We start from the raw sequence: 13,798 nt of genomic DNA on the forward strand, positions 1-13,798 counted from the left end.
TTGTTGCTCTTGCTATGTTTGTGTTTATTAAAGTTGTTCAGGCAGGGACCAGTTGCATACATTCACGTTCACTGGGAAAAATAATGAGGAGACTAGTTGCAAATGCTTTATAGGGACCACAAGCAGCCTCCGGGGATAAGTACGCTTTTTCTCATCTGGATGCAATTCTGCCCACAGAATTTAATAATTCCAACAAGAAACATCGAGCTTACCGTTTTTGACTTTTGAAGGATAAAACACACAATGATAAATAAAAGAATATATTCTATTCAAAGGGAAAGGCACTTTCCCGTTTTTCCTATCCTAGTTTTCCTTTGGTCTGAATGGAGGTAAAGAGAAAATCCACATTACACCAGTGAATCATACATGATCAAACATTAAAGATTCAAAAAGATAAGAAGCTGCGTGTAAGATGGGATACGCAACAACAAATAAGTAATAAAATACTGGACTGCAGGAAGATGCTGCAAGGGCAGGCTTCAGATTGAAGAGAAAGTTCTAGATATAACTATATTGCAATGATACTTTTAACAAAAGCAAATGTTCTTTGCTTTCTCTTGACGAGCAGCATCTACTCATTGAATATCATGAAGGACTTGAAGACCACCTTAGCTGGTCTTGAAGAAGAATTGCTAAGAAGTCAGCATCAGTGTGGTTTGTAGAACCCATTGTCAATTCAGGTTCTGGGCATGGGGGATAATAGTGACCAACAACAAAAGTTCCTTCAACACAAGCCAATTCTTTAAGGTGAGAAGGATTAGGGCCAAGAGCCTCTGACAATAACGCAAAGATTGTATGACCCAATTCCCTTATTTTCTTTGAATATTCAATAGCAATGCCCTGGAAGGACATGATCTTTTCATCAAGGGTAGGAAAATTAATAACACAAGAACCCATGAGAAGCGGACCTTATAAAACTACTACAAAAGCTAAGAAAGTGCAGGAATAATACCAAAATTTGTATCATCAAGCTTCAATGATATATTGACTGTTTAAACATTCACTTGATAAACTGTGTAAAATATCATGAGAACAGTTACCGGCTATGGACCAGACGATATAAAATATAAACAGTAATTTACCCTGTAATAATCATTCTAGTACCCATGAGAAACCACCCTTGTGAAAATACTGTAAAAGCTAAGAATATGCAGAGTTGATACCAAAATTTGTATCACCACAATGCCTGCATACTTCTGGCATATCTTCTGGTTTTGCTGGACTGGGAACCACGAAGAATCCAAGTGTATACCTCCGGTTAGCAGGATTATTTCTGAACAGCTTAATAATGGAATAGTAAATGACTCTCTAGTTTCTTTTTCTTCTTATCTCGTGAGTAGAATTGCTTCCTCACCTCAGAATCTTGTTCATGCAATCTACGAATTCCGTTGATCATTTCACCCAAAACATTATTCGAAATCCCATGATTAATTATAAAAAACCCCATTTCTGGCATGCACTTCCAATTTTCTCAACTACTTGAATGCGTAGACTGAATTAACTGACTTGAGCTTGTGATCCCCATGGTTGAGAAAAGAAAGTTATGGTATAGAGATTCCCGTTGTGACCATTTTCTTTGTTCCACTATAAGCCTGTGGGATATTATCACATAATAGGCTTTAAGATGAGAAGCATATTTTGGTGACCGATAACCTTTTTTGGAGCATGAGACAAATGATCAACTGTTAATTATATACTAGTATTAGTCAATAAATAAGTTATAAAATAGTGGAACTCAATGGCATGCCATGATGGCAGCATATTCATGTCGGCCAAAAAAAAAAAGGGGGCATGGTAGTTTCCTAGTCTTTTCACCTTGGTTTTCCTTTGAACTTATAGGATAATGACGTGCACTTTGTTGTCTATTAGGGCAAAAATCTTCAATAGTAGCGCCCTTATAGATTGGTGGATTTTCTTCTGATAACAGTTCCTTAATTGGACCATGCCAAACCTTCGCTGTACTTTCAGCTGGTTCATCAAGATTTATAAAGAAGCTTGCTGTGGAAATTCTTGGGCCTTGAAAAATCCCTATGAAACAAGCTGATGAACCTGTCATTTGCTATAATCGACACAATCAACAATGACATAGATAAAAATTAATATGTATAATCCTAAATCCTCAAAAATTATTTTGGAAAAGAAGGTTTCATCTCAGATAAACAAGCCGTTCCATCTCAGGAAAGAGGCTTCGTTTCTAATATCATTCATTACACTGTAGCCAATAATTGTCATCAAAAGCAAAGTAGAACAGCATTCATAACATGTTTATGTTACAAGTTAATGCAAAATATTCTAGAAACGGCACATGAATCTTGATGTAGAAATCAATCCCCAAAATAATGCCCTAGTCATAACTTCCTGAAATATCACACTTGCTGTTTTCTTGTGCTAGTGCTTAGCTATCGTAATGACTAAAATTTTTTTAACAAGTATTATATATAAGCTATAGACGGGTAAGGCTCTCTGTATCATTCATATGACCAAAAGTTGCCAAAACCAAAATATTATACTCTTCAGTCCATCTTTCAGCGAAGTACTTGCCTTTTATACTTATTATTTTTAATAGATTTGATCAGCTAGATGAGAGCCATTTCATTTGCTAGCTTGTTTGAGCCTGCGATTATCGAGAACTATTAAACTGCATGCTATTTTTTCTCAAATTTTTTTCTACTGTGAATGTTTTGCGCTGTTCAAGTGATTTGTCCAACTTTTAAACTTCAAGTGATTTGTCTCACATATATATGTAAATTTTGCATGATGACTCAGGTTAACGCCACCATCAGTGACGCAGGTGGAAGTAATTGATTTTGTTGTGCTTGAATTTCTTTGGTTGCACCTTTTTTAATAATATTGCAATCGGAAATATGAAATTCAGCGAAAATGCAGTTGAGGAAATACTTGCTATCGTTCATGAGCTTTTCTCATCTGAAGCAATTGTGCCCACAGAAGTTAATAATCGCAACAACAAAAGTTAAGCTTATCGTTTCTGACTTTCGAAGGATAAGACGCACAATGATGAATAACTAAAATATTCTATTCAAAGGGGAAAAATCACATGGAAATGTTTAGCATTCATCAGTTCATATTGGAAAGGATTTGGTATTACAATTTGTGCAGGACTTGCTGCCAGATTGGAAATGTCTGTAAATGACTGAAACCAAAGGCAGAAAGTTAACTATTATACAGCATAAATCACACTGCATCAGGATCAATTCGATATTATTCTTCATAACTGCTTCATAACCTGAAGGGCTGCAAGGAAGAGTCCCCGTCAAGGCCCTTTGAGAAATAATATGTCAAAAAGTCTTTTACACTTGTGTCCTTATATAATGGTTTGTTTTCTTCCGATAGCAATTCCTTAATTGGACCATAAACCCTTGAGGTACCTTCATCTTTGTATTCATAATTTATGAAGAAGCTTGCTATGGAAATCCTTGGGCCTGTTTGGCTTGCCAACACCCTATGAAAAACACTGATGAATCGGTCGTTTGTAATAAGCTGCACCATCAACAATGATCCTTATCAGTGAAATCCTTCCAAATTGTTCTAGTGAACATGTCGATGATTTGAGTTGCTTATATTTAAGATTCATTCGGTATGTTGTCATCCTTATTTCAATATTTTCTTTGTCAGGAGACATTGACATTTGGAGCAACAGCAGAAAAATTCTAGCATAATATATCACCAGTTTAAATACTGCATCACATCGGTGAATTTTCATCTGTACTAATGAAATATATGAGGTTCAAAGCTTTGAGTGATAAATGCCAGAACAGAACATAAAGAGCATACATGCTGATATGCACAAGCATGGTTTCTTTCATATTCTGCATCATTATGCAGATTCTGGTTAAAACATGGCAACACTGACCTGGAGAAGATCTCCAATGTTAATAACAAGAGCTCCATGCACAGGAGGAACATCGACCCATTTATTATCATGAAGGACTTGAAGACCGCCTAGCTCGTCTTGAAGAAGTATGGTCATGAAGTCAGCATCCGTGTGCTTGGATGTGCCCATAGTCAGTTCAGGCTCTGGGCATGGTGGATAGTAGTGGCCAAGAAGAAAAGTTCCTTCAACACAAGCCAATTCATTGAGGTAAGAAGGATTAAGGCCAAGAGCCTCTGATAATAACTCAAAGATTGTATGACCCAATTCCCTTATTTTCTTCGAATATTCAATCGCAATGTCCCTGGAAGCAAAGGGTCATTTCATCAAGGATAGGAGAAGGATCAAAAGGGTCAAAACACAAGTGGCTAGCCTTGATGTATTGTAAATATAAAACGAACATGATTGTTAAGAACACTGCAATGGCTTCTAAAGAATAGTTCAAAGCATCATAGACTTTCAGTGATAAATTGATTGTTTAAACATTCGCTTGATTAACTCTGTTAAATATCATAAGAACAGTTACTGATTATGGACCAGACAATATAAAATATAAACAGTAATTTACCCTATAATAATCATTCTAGTACCCATCAGAAACTACCCTTATAAAAGTACTGTAAAGCTAAGAACATGCAGAACTGATACCAAAATTTGTATCAACACATTACCTGCACACTTCTGGTATATCTTCTGGTTTTGTTGGATGGGGAGCCACAAGGAATCCAAGCGTATCCCTCCAGTTAGCAGGATTATTTGTGAACAGGTTAACATTGGAATAGTAATTAAATTTCTTCTTCTTTTCTCGTGAGTAAAACTGCTTCCTCACCTCAGAATCTTGTTCATGAAACCTACGAATTCCGTTGATCATCTCATCCAAAACATTATTTGGAATCCCATGATTAATTACCTGGAAAAAACCCCACTCCTGGCATGCACTTCCGATTTTCTCAACTGCTTCAATGTGTAGATCTGAATCGCTGTGTATGCCTGCCAGGTCAACGATGGGGATAGCGAAGTTGGAGTTGTTTTCTGATCTCTCTGTGAGATTCAACTCCCCAGAATAAAACATGCGTGGGATCTTCGTGACTCCGGATTCTAAAAGACCTTTAACTCCAGTTTTTGATTCATCAAATGCTTTAACTTCAGCTTCCCTGTCATAATTAGAATCAGCCGAAGCTGCATCTAACTCACTTGAGTTTTTGATCACCATGCTTAGAAAACGAAAGTAATGGAGAAACCAGTTGTGCCTACTTTCTTTGTTCCACAATGAGCCTATGGGATATAACAGGTTTTTGTCACTGTTAAATGAATGTATATAAATAGTAAAATAGTGGAACTCAATTGCTTGGAAGTTTCCCGTTCCTTTGAATTTCAAGACAAAGGCGTTCACTTCACTCTCTGATTAAGACATAAAACAAATTTAGTCTTGTCAAACTTTTTAAGGTTCAAGCAGATAAGAAGTTCCGCATTGTTTCATCCACTTTGAATGTGGAAAAATGGCATAATCAACAAATATATATTGACCTGTTGCACTGCTTGAAATGGTAAATTTTTTTTTTCTTTAACTTTCTTATTAACTTGAGATTCAGACAATTATTTTTGTTTTCTGGCTAGAGAAAAAACTAAGCTCATAATGATGAAATTTCAACTACATTAAACCCAAAAAAAATAAAAAAACTGATTTCTGCCTTTTCTTTTATTGGCCTCCTTTTTCTATTGTGATTTCTCGACCTTTTCTTTTGGCTCTCCTGCATGCAGGGGTTACAACATAGACTTACGGGTACAAAGAAGAAAGTACCCAGTCATCTCGATTTTCGAAAGTTCACCTTTGTTTCGATTTTTAAAACTTCGTCCTTCGCTTGAGTTTAAACTTCAAGTGATTTGTCTCACATATATATGTAAATTCTCCATGATGGCTCAGGTTAACGCCACTATCAGTGACGTAGATGGAAGTAATTGATTTTATTGTGCTTGAATTTCTTTGGTTGCACCTTTTTTTAAAAAAAAATATTTCATTCGAAAATATGAAATTCAGCGAAAATGCAGTTGAGGAAATACTTCCATCGTTTATGACGTTTTCCTCATCTGAAGCAATTGTGCCCACAAAAGTTGACAATTGCAACAAGAAAAGTTGAGCTTATCGTTTCTGACTTTTAAAGTATAAGACACACAATGACGAATAAAATTAAAATATTCTATTCAAAGGGAAGAATCATAAGGAAATGTTTAGCACTCATAAGCACATATTGGAAAGGATGCGGTATTACAATTTGTGCAGGACTTGCTCGAGATTGGAAATGTCTGTAAATGACTGAAACAAAAGGCAGAAAATTATTATATAGCATACATCACACTGCATCAGGGTCATTTCAACATTATTCTTCATAACTACTTCATAACCTGAAGGCCTGCAAGGAAGAGTCCCCATCGATGGCCTTTGAGAAATAATGTGTCGAAAATTCTTTTACACTTGTGTCCTTATATAATGGTTTGTTTTCTTCCGATAGCAATTCCTTAATTGGACCATAAACCCTTGAGGTACCTTCAGCTTTGTCGTCATAATTTATAAAGAAGCTTGCTATGGAAATCCTTGGGTCTGTTTGGCTTGCCAACACCCTATGAAAAACACTGATGAATTTGTCGTTTGTAATAAGCTGCAAGATCAACAATGATCCTTATCAGTGAAATCCTTCAAATTGTTCTGGTGAACATTTCGATGATTTGAGTTTCTTATGTTTAAGATTCATTCGCTATGCTGTCATCATTATTTTAGTATTTTCTTTGTCAGGAGACATTGACATTTGGTACAACAGCAAAAAAAATTTAGCATAATATGTCACCAGTTTAAATGCTGCATCACATCGCTGGATTTTCGTCTATACTAATGAAATATATGAACTTCAAGGCTTTGAGTGAAAAAGGCCAGAACGTAGAGAGCATGCATCCTCATATGCACAAGCATGGTTTCTTTCATTTTCTGCATAATTATGCAGATTCTGGTTAAAACATGGCAATACTGACCTGTAGAAGATCTCCAATGTTAATAACAAGAGCTCCATGCACAGGAGGAACATCGACCCATTGATTATCATGAAGGACTTGAAGACCGCCTAGCTCGTCCTGAAGAAGTATTGTCATGAAGGCAGCATCGGTGTGCTTGGATGCGCCCATAGTCAATTCAGGTTCTGGGCATGGTGGATAGTAGTGACCAACAACAGAAGTTCCTTCAGCGCAAGCCAATTCATTGAGGTAAGAAGGATTAAGGCCAAGAGCCTCTGATAATAACTCAAAGATTGTATGACCCATTTCCCTTATTTTCTTTGAATATTCAACAGCAATGTCCCTGGAAGAACATGATCATTTCATCAAGGCTCGGAAAAGGATCAACAAGGGTCAAAATACAAGTGGCCAACCTTGATGTATTGTAAGCATATAACGAACATGATTGTTAAGAACACTGCAATGACTTCTAAAGAATAGTTCAAAGCATTATAGACTTTCAATGATAAATTGACTGTCTAAACATTCACTTGATTAACTCTGTTAAATATAATGAGAACAGTTACTGATTATGGACCAGAAAATATAAAATATAAACAGTAATTTACCCCATAATAATCATGCTGGTACCCATGAGAAACCACCCTTATAAAAATACTGTAAAAGCTAAGAATATGCAGGACTGATACCAAAATTTGTATCACCACATTACCTGCATACTTCTGGTATATCTTCTGGTTTTGTTGGATGGGGAGCCACAAGGAATCCAATTGTATCCCTCCAGTTAGCAGTATTATTTTTGAACAGGTTAAGATTGGAATAGTAATTAACTTTCTTCTTCTTATCTCGTGAGTAAAATTGCTTCCTCACCTCAGAATCTTGTTCATGAAACCTACGAATTCCGTTGATCATCTCATCCAAAACGTTATTTGGAATCCCATGATTAATTACCTGGAAAAAACCCCACTCCTGGCATGCACTTCCGATTTTCTCAACTGCTTCAATGTGTAGATCTGAATTGCTGTGTATGCCTGCCAGGTCAACGATGGGGATAGTGAAGTTGGAGTTGTTTTCTGATCTCTTTGTGAGATTCAACTCCCCAGAATAAAACATTCGTGGGATCTTCGTGACACCGGATTCTAAAAGACCTTTAACTCCAGTTTTTGATTCATCAAATGCTTTAACTTCAGCTTCCCTGTCATAATTAGAATCAGCCGAAGCTGCGTCTAACTCACTTGAGTTTTTGATCACCATGCTTAGAAAACGAAAGTAATGGAGAAACCAGTTGTGACTACTTTCATTGTTCCACAATGAGCCTACGGGATATAACAGGTTTTTGTCACGTCGATTTAATTGTACTCAGATTTTAATAGCTCAAACAAGATAAGAAGCATATTTTGTTGGCTGGGTCTGATTTTTTGATGATGAGACAAATTGTCACATGTTAAACGAATGTATATAAATAATAAAATAGTGGAACTCAATTGCTTGGAAGTTTCCCATTCTTTTCACCTTGGTTTTCCTTTGAATTTCAAGACAAAGACGTTCGCTTCATGCTCTGATTAAGACATAAAACAAACTTTGTCTTGTCTTGTCAAACTTTTATTAAAGTTCAAGCAGATAAAGTTTCGCATTGTTTCATTCACTCTGAAAAAATGGCAATCTATTTTGAAAAATGGGATAATCAACAAATATATATTGACCTGTTGAACTGCTTGAAATGATAAATTTCTTTCCTTTAACTTTCTTATTAATTTGAGATTCAGACATTTATTTTTGTTTTCTGGCAAGAGAAAAAACTAAGCTCATAATGATGAAATTTCAATTACATTAAACAAAAAAACTAATTTCTATCTTTTCTTTTAGTAGCCTCCTTTTTCTATTGTGATTTCTTGACTTTTTTTTTTCTTCTTCTGCCCTCCTGCATGCAGAGGCTACAATAGGGGTATTCATAAGACAGGACGAGACAGAGACAACCCTGTCCCAGTACCGTCCCGATAATTGAGATGGGATGGGACGACTTTCCCGTCCCGTCCCAATTGTGAGGGGACATAACTGGGATGGGACAGGGACGTCCCATCTCTCTTTTTTTAATTTAAAAATTAACAATACGGGAAATATAAAAAGTTATAATAAAAACTATGTGAGAAAAATATATAAAAATGATGAAACAATGACAAAGAAAAATATTTTTTGTAATCATGAGAGACAAAAAATAAATAAACCTAAAATATTCACTACAAAAAATATCATGTAATTCATACAAAAACAACTTATAAACAATTAAAAAATAACAATTGATAAATATCATTACCAAAATACTATTACAATGATAAATAAAATAAATATATAACAACTAAAAATAAAAATAATATATTGAGACGGGATTGGGACGGGACACTCCTGTCCCGCATCCCGTCCCGTCCCGAAATAATTTTGTTTCGTCCCGCTTTCATTCCATTTCAAAAGTTTTCAAGACAAAATTGTCCCGTCCCAAAATGACTGAAACAGGGACGGGACACTGGGACGAGACACAGTTGAACACCCCTAGGTTACAAGATAAACTTACAGGTACAAAGAAGAAAGTATCCAGTCATTTCGATTTTCAAAAGTTCACCTTTGTTACTATTATCAAAACTTCGTCCTTCGCTTGAGTTTAGACTATCCTTCAAAATAGAAATAATTAGTGGGGTGTTACTGGTGCTAAAAGGCTATTGGTTAAGAAAAGTTTGATCAGCATGGAAAATTTATTGTGCTGGATTTATATATTGCTGGAGATGTTGATTATAACCTTGGACAAAATATTAGAGATATCAGATATGAATTAAACCAATCATGAGCCGAGACTTCTATCAAGGAAGTGACCTTTAATATGATACTCAAGTCTCTGAAGTGATCAAAATTTTAATCCTTACCGACGCCAATTAGTTGAAGCTTTGGACACAACTGCCAACTCATAATTGATAACTTCTGCTTTGTACACGTAGGAAGGAATACATTTCAGAAATATGATATACAAATATACAATATGATCTAAAGTAGGAATCCATGAGAATCAAAAGTGCACCGATAGATCCCTCTTTTTTTTTTCCATACTTGCTTCATAATTTGAAGGCTTTTAAAGAAGAGTTTCCATCAAGGCCCCTTGAGATATTATTTGCCCAAAAATCTTTAATAGTGGTGCCCTTGTAGATTGGTGGGTTTTCTTCCGATAATAATTCCTTAATTGGACCATAAACCTTTGCTGTATTTTCAGCAATGTCATCAAGATTTATAAAGAAGCTTGCTATGGAAATTCTTGGGCCTATAGGCCTTGCTAAGACCCTATGAAACACGCTGATGAACCTGTCATTTGTTATCAGCTGCACAATGAACAAGGAAACGGATGCATATTAATATGTAAAATTCTCGCAAACTGTTTGGGTGAAGAAGCGTGCCAGTGATCCTACTGTTGGGGAAATTAAGCTGTTTCATCCCAGAAAAAAGGTTTGATTTCTAATATCATTCATTACACTCTAACCAAAAACTGTCGTTCTCTAAAATCATGTATTTACATCAAAGGAAGGAAGAACATCATTTCTAGCATGTTTATGCTAGAGTTAATGCAAAATATTCCAATTATGGTGCATGAATCTTGATGTAGAAATCAATCACCAAAAGAAGGCAGCAGTGATAACTTTTAAAATATAGCACTTCTATTTTCTTGTGTTTAGTTACAGTAATGACTATATGCAAGCCATAGATAGACAAGGCTCTTTGTTCATTCATACGACCAGAAGTGCCAAAAACCAAAATATTTACACTCTTGATCTTAGCACTTGACTTTTATACTTCCTATTTTATAGATTTGAGCGACTGAGGGCCACTTGATTTGCTAACTTGTTTGAGTTTACCATCATCCATACTTGCGTATTCTGATATTGTTATTAGCTGATATATGTTTTCTTGGGATTCCATTGATTCCAACGCAGATTGTTTTGCTACAGTTCAACGAATACATGAACGCAAGTGATAGTTTTGTAGGCAGTTATGACTATGAAGGATAAGATACTAAGGAAATAGGATATCAACATTAACAATTACCTGTAGAAGATCTCCAATGTTAACAACAAGAGCTCCATGCACAGGAGGAACATCAACCCACTGATTCTCATGAAGAACTTGAAGACCACCAATCTGATCTTGCAAAAGGATTGTCATGAAATCAGAATCAGTGTGCTTGGTAACTCCCATAGTTGACTCAGGTTCTGGGCACTGTGGGAAGTAGTGACAGAGAAGAAAAAGCCCTTCCCCACAAGCCAGTTCCTTAAGGTAAGAAGGATTGAGGCCCAGAGCCTCCGACATTAACTCAAAGATTGTATTACCCAATTCCCTTATTTTCTTTGAATATTCAATTACAATCTCCCTGCAAGAAGCTAACAATTTCATCATGCATTGGACAAGGATCAGATTGAACAAATGCAATGAAATTGCAGAGTTGATTCCAAAACTTGCAATAATCACTTTACCTACACACTGCTGGTATATCATCTGCTTTCGCTGCATCAGGAGCTACAAAGAGTGTATCCCTCCAGTTAGCAGGTCTGTCTTTGTGCATGTGAACATTGGAATAGTACCTAACTTTCTTGTTCAAGTCTCTTGTGTAAAACTGCTTTCTTATCTTAGAGTCTTGTTCATGAAACCTTCGAATTCCATCAATCACCTCATCAAAAACATCATTTGGAATCCCATGATTAATCACCTGGAAAAATCCCCAATTCTGGCACGCACTTCCAATTTTCGCAACAGCTTCAGTGTGTAGAGATGAATCGTTGTGTATGCCCGCGAGGTCAACGATGGGGATTGTAAGGTTTGAGTAATTTTCTGAGCTCTCTGTGTGGTTCAACTCCTCAGAATGGAACATACGTGGGATCTTTGTCAGCCCAGAATCTACTAGACCTTTTACTCCAGCTCTTGTATCCTCAAACGCTTGAAATTCTGCATTCCTATCATAAGTGGATTCACTTGAGCCTGTGTTCGCCATACTGAGAAACTAAGCACTTTCTGTTCAATTGAAGCGAGAAGAGAGAAGACCAAAAAGTCAAATCATAGCCCACAATCAAGCAGTGAGGATACGAGTTTTTGTTTTGCTTTGCTTCTGTTTTTTGTTTTGTACTTCTTTCTTTTCTGGGCTAATATCATGAAAGAAACTTTCAAAGAAAAAATAATTATGGACCTTTTTTATTCCACATGCAGACGAAAAGTGACAGGTCATTCAGTGTTGATGAGGACCTGCCGCCGAGCTTGACAGGTTATTGTATCTAGGCCAGTATGCCTTTGGACATTTTTCAATTCCATGCAACTTTTGAATGTGGGATTATTAATTGATGGTTTTTTTTAATTAAAATTCAAAAATCTTGTTAAATTTTTATAGGAGGATTCAACAAAAAATTTAATTATAAAAAAGTCTTTATAACAAGTTATCAGCTTGAACTTATTATTTTTCTCTATTCTGAAACTTGTCATTGTTTATTATTTATTTATCAATAGATTTTAAAGTGATTAATTTTTTTTATAACCTCATTGTAATTCTCCCACTTTTTAAATTTTATTAATAATTCTCTATTACTTTAGTAACAAAATATAAAAAAAATCAAACCTCAAAATTAGGCCTCAGGATTTTTTTTTATGAATCACTAATTGAATTATAAGCAGTGGGGTGTTCAAATCATCGTTTCAAATCTAGTCAAAAAAATCATTGTTTCAAATTATCTAGATAACAAAATTATGATTTGAACGATAAATTATACGATTTATTCCACTTTTTTACTTGAAAATTAAGGGAAAAATAAAAATGGGTAAGGGCTCAGCTTTCTTTGTTTTGTTTTTGCTAGACACACATCGGGCATTAAATACAGTACTCTTACACGCTCAACTCTCTGCGTTTCACAAAATTTAACTTCCAGGCTTGGTATGGTGCTCAAGCAGTTGGGCTTAATCAAGCCCAATTTCTGAAAATGGTCCAAATACATAAGAGGAAGCTAATTTGGAGATCCTTATAATTTTCATCGATTTTGAATCAAATCAGGTTTTTTTTTAAAAATTGAGTCCTTTAATTTTCTCCCATTAGATTTGTTAGTCCCTGCTGTTAAATAAAACAAACACAGTTAAAATTTCTATTAATAGGCACAGCTTTGAAACATCTTCTCGATTTGAAAAATCATGTCCGTCTATCTCTTCCATCATATCCCAGGCTTTGAAACCAAGCTCCCCCCTTCATCTTTTGTACAATATATATTTTTTATGTTAACAAATGGGGCTTTTTATGGTGTCTCCTTGGATCGCCACAAATGGAGCAAGCACAATGGATAGAGATTTCCCTATTAAAGTGAAGCTTGGAAATGGAGGAAGAATGACTTGACTTGAACCTTTGCATTTTGTCAAATCTTTGGTTGAGACCAAACTTAGAGGTTGATGGTACATCTAGGAATGCAATGCTTTAGAGGCATTTAATTTTAACAGCAATCATCACAATTCCAGTTGCTGACCTGTGAAAAATTTTACTTTGTATAGTTGTCGAATGGCTGAAGAGGTGGGAAGGAACGGCGATGAGGTTAGGAAAGGAGAAAATGTTGAGGAACGAGGGGGGAAGCGTGATCTCAGAGCTTGGATCATGACAGAAGAGAAGGACGGGCAAGGTGTTTCAAATGTCCAGCTCTGCTTACTAACAGAGACTGTAACAGTCTTTGTTTTAATCTAACGGTAGGGACTAACAGATCTAACAACAGAAAGTTAAAAGACTCAATAAAAAAAACTTGGGAACTTGATTCAAAATTGATGAAAATTATAAGGACCTTTGAATTAGTTTTCCCAATACATAAATACAAATTTTGTTAACAAGGGTTGTTTAGCCTGATTTTGTTAACA

General features: G+C 35.7%; 3 protein-coding genes across 5 annotated transcripts; all 3 read right to left on the bottom strand.

The window, feature by feature from the left end:
* Positions 1-3,016: 3,016 nt before the first annotated feature.
* On the bottom strand, positions 3,017-5,149 carry LOC114724846 (1-aminocyclopropane-1-carboxylate oxidase homolog 1). 2 transcript variants are annotated; one of them, XM_028911293.1, is made up of 3 exons: positions 4,561-5,149; positions 3,872-4,193; positions 3,017-3,498 (listed from the first exon to the last, which is right to left on the bottom strand). In XM_028911293.1, exons 1-3 carry the CDS (start codon positions 5,100-5,102, stop codon positions 3,238-3,240), a joined length of 1,125 nt encoding a protein of 374 aa, XP_028767126.1. In that variant the 5' UTR covers positions 5,103-5,149; the 3' UTR covers positions 3,017-3,237. The 2 variants fall into 2 exon arrangements, 1 of the variants encoding a protein (XP_028767126.1); XR_003738358.1 differs by having other exon boundaries at positions 3,415-3,498; positions 3,793-4,193.
* A 1,056-nt stretch (positions 5,150-6,205) lies between these two features.
* LOC114724847 (1-aminocyclopropane-1-carboxylate oxidase homolog 1-like) lies at positions 6,206-8,294 on the bottom strand. The gene is made up of 3 exons (XM_028911294.1): positions 7,605-8,294; positions 6,914-7,235; positions 6,206-6,546 (listed from the first exon to the last, which is right to left on the bottom strand). Exons 1-3 carry the CDS (start codon positions 8,144-8,146, stop codon positions 6,286-6,288), a joined length of 1,125 nt encoding a protein of 374 aa, XP_028767127.1. The 5' UTR covers positions 8,147-8,294; the 3' UTR covers positions 6,206-6,285.
* A 1,333-nt stretch (positions 8,295-9,627) lies between these two features.
* Positions 9,628-12,021, bottom strand: LOC114724848 (1-aminocyclopropane-1-carboxylate oxidase homolog 1-like). 2 transcript variants are annotated; one of them, XM_028911296.1, is made up of 3 exons: positions 11,401-12,021; positions 10,976-11,297; positions 9,628-10,254 (listed from the first exon to the last, which is right to left on the bottom strand). In XM_028911296.1, exons 1-3 carry the CDS (start codon positions 11,913-11,915, stop codon positions 9,994-9,996), a joined length of 1,098 nt encoding a protein of 365 aa, XP_028767129.1. In that variant the 5' UTR covers positions 11,916-12,021; the 3' UTR covers positions 9,628-9,993. The 2 variants fall into 2 exon arrangements, with proteins under 2 accessions (XP_028767129.1, XP_028767130.1); XM_028911297.1 differs by lacking the exon at positions 9,628-10,254 and adding an exon at positions 10,351-10,822.
* Between the last annotated feature and the right edge of the window lie 1,777 nt (positions 12,022-13,798).

Source organism: Neltuma alba, unplaced genomic scaffold (genome assembly GCF_004799145.2).
Source record: "Neltuma alba isolate B1F8T4 unplaced genomic scaffold, ASM479914v2 tig00012201_pilon, whole genome shotgun sequence".
In the NCBI taxonomy this organism is placed as follows: domain Eukaryota; kingdom Viridiplantae; phylum Streptophyta; class Magnoliopsida; order Fabales; family Fabaceae; genus Neltuma; species Neltuma alba.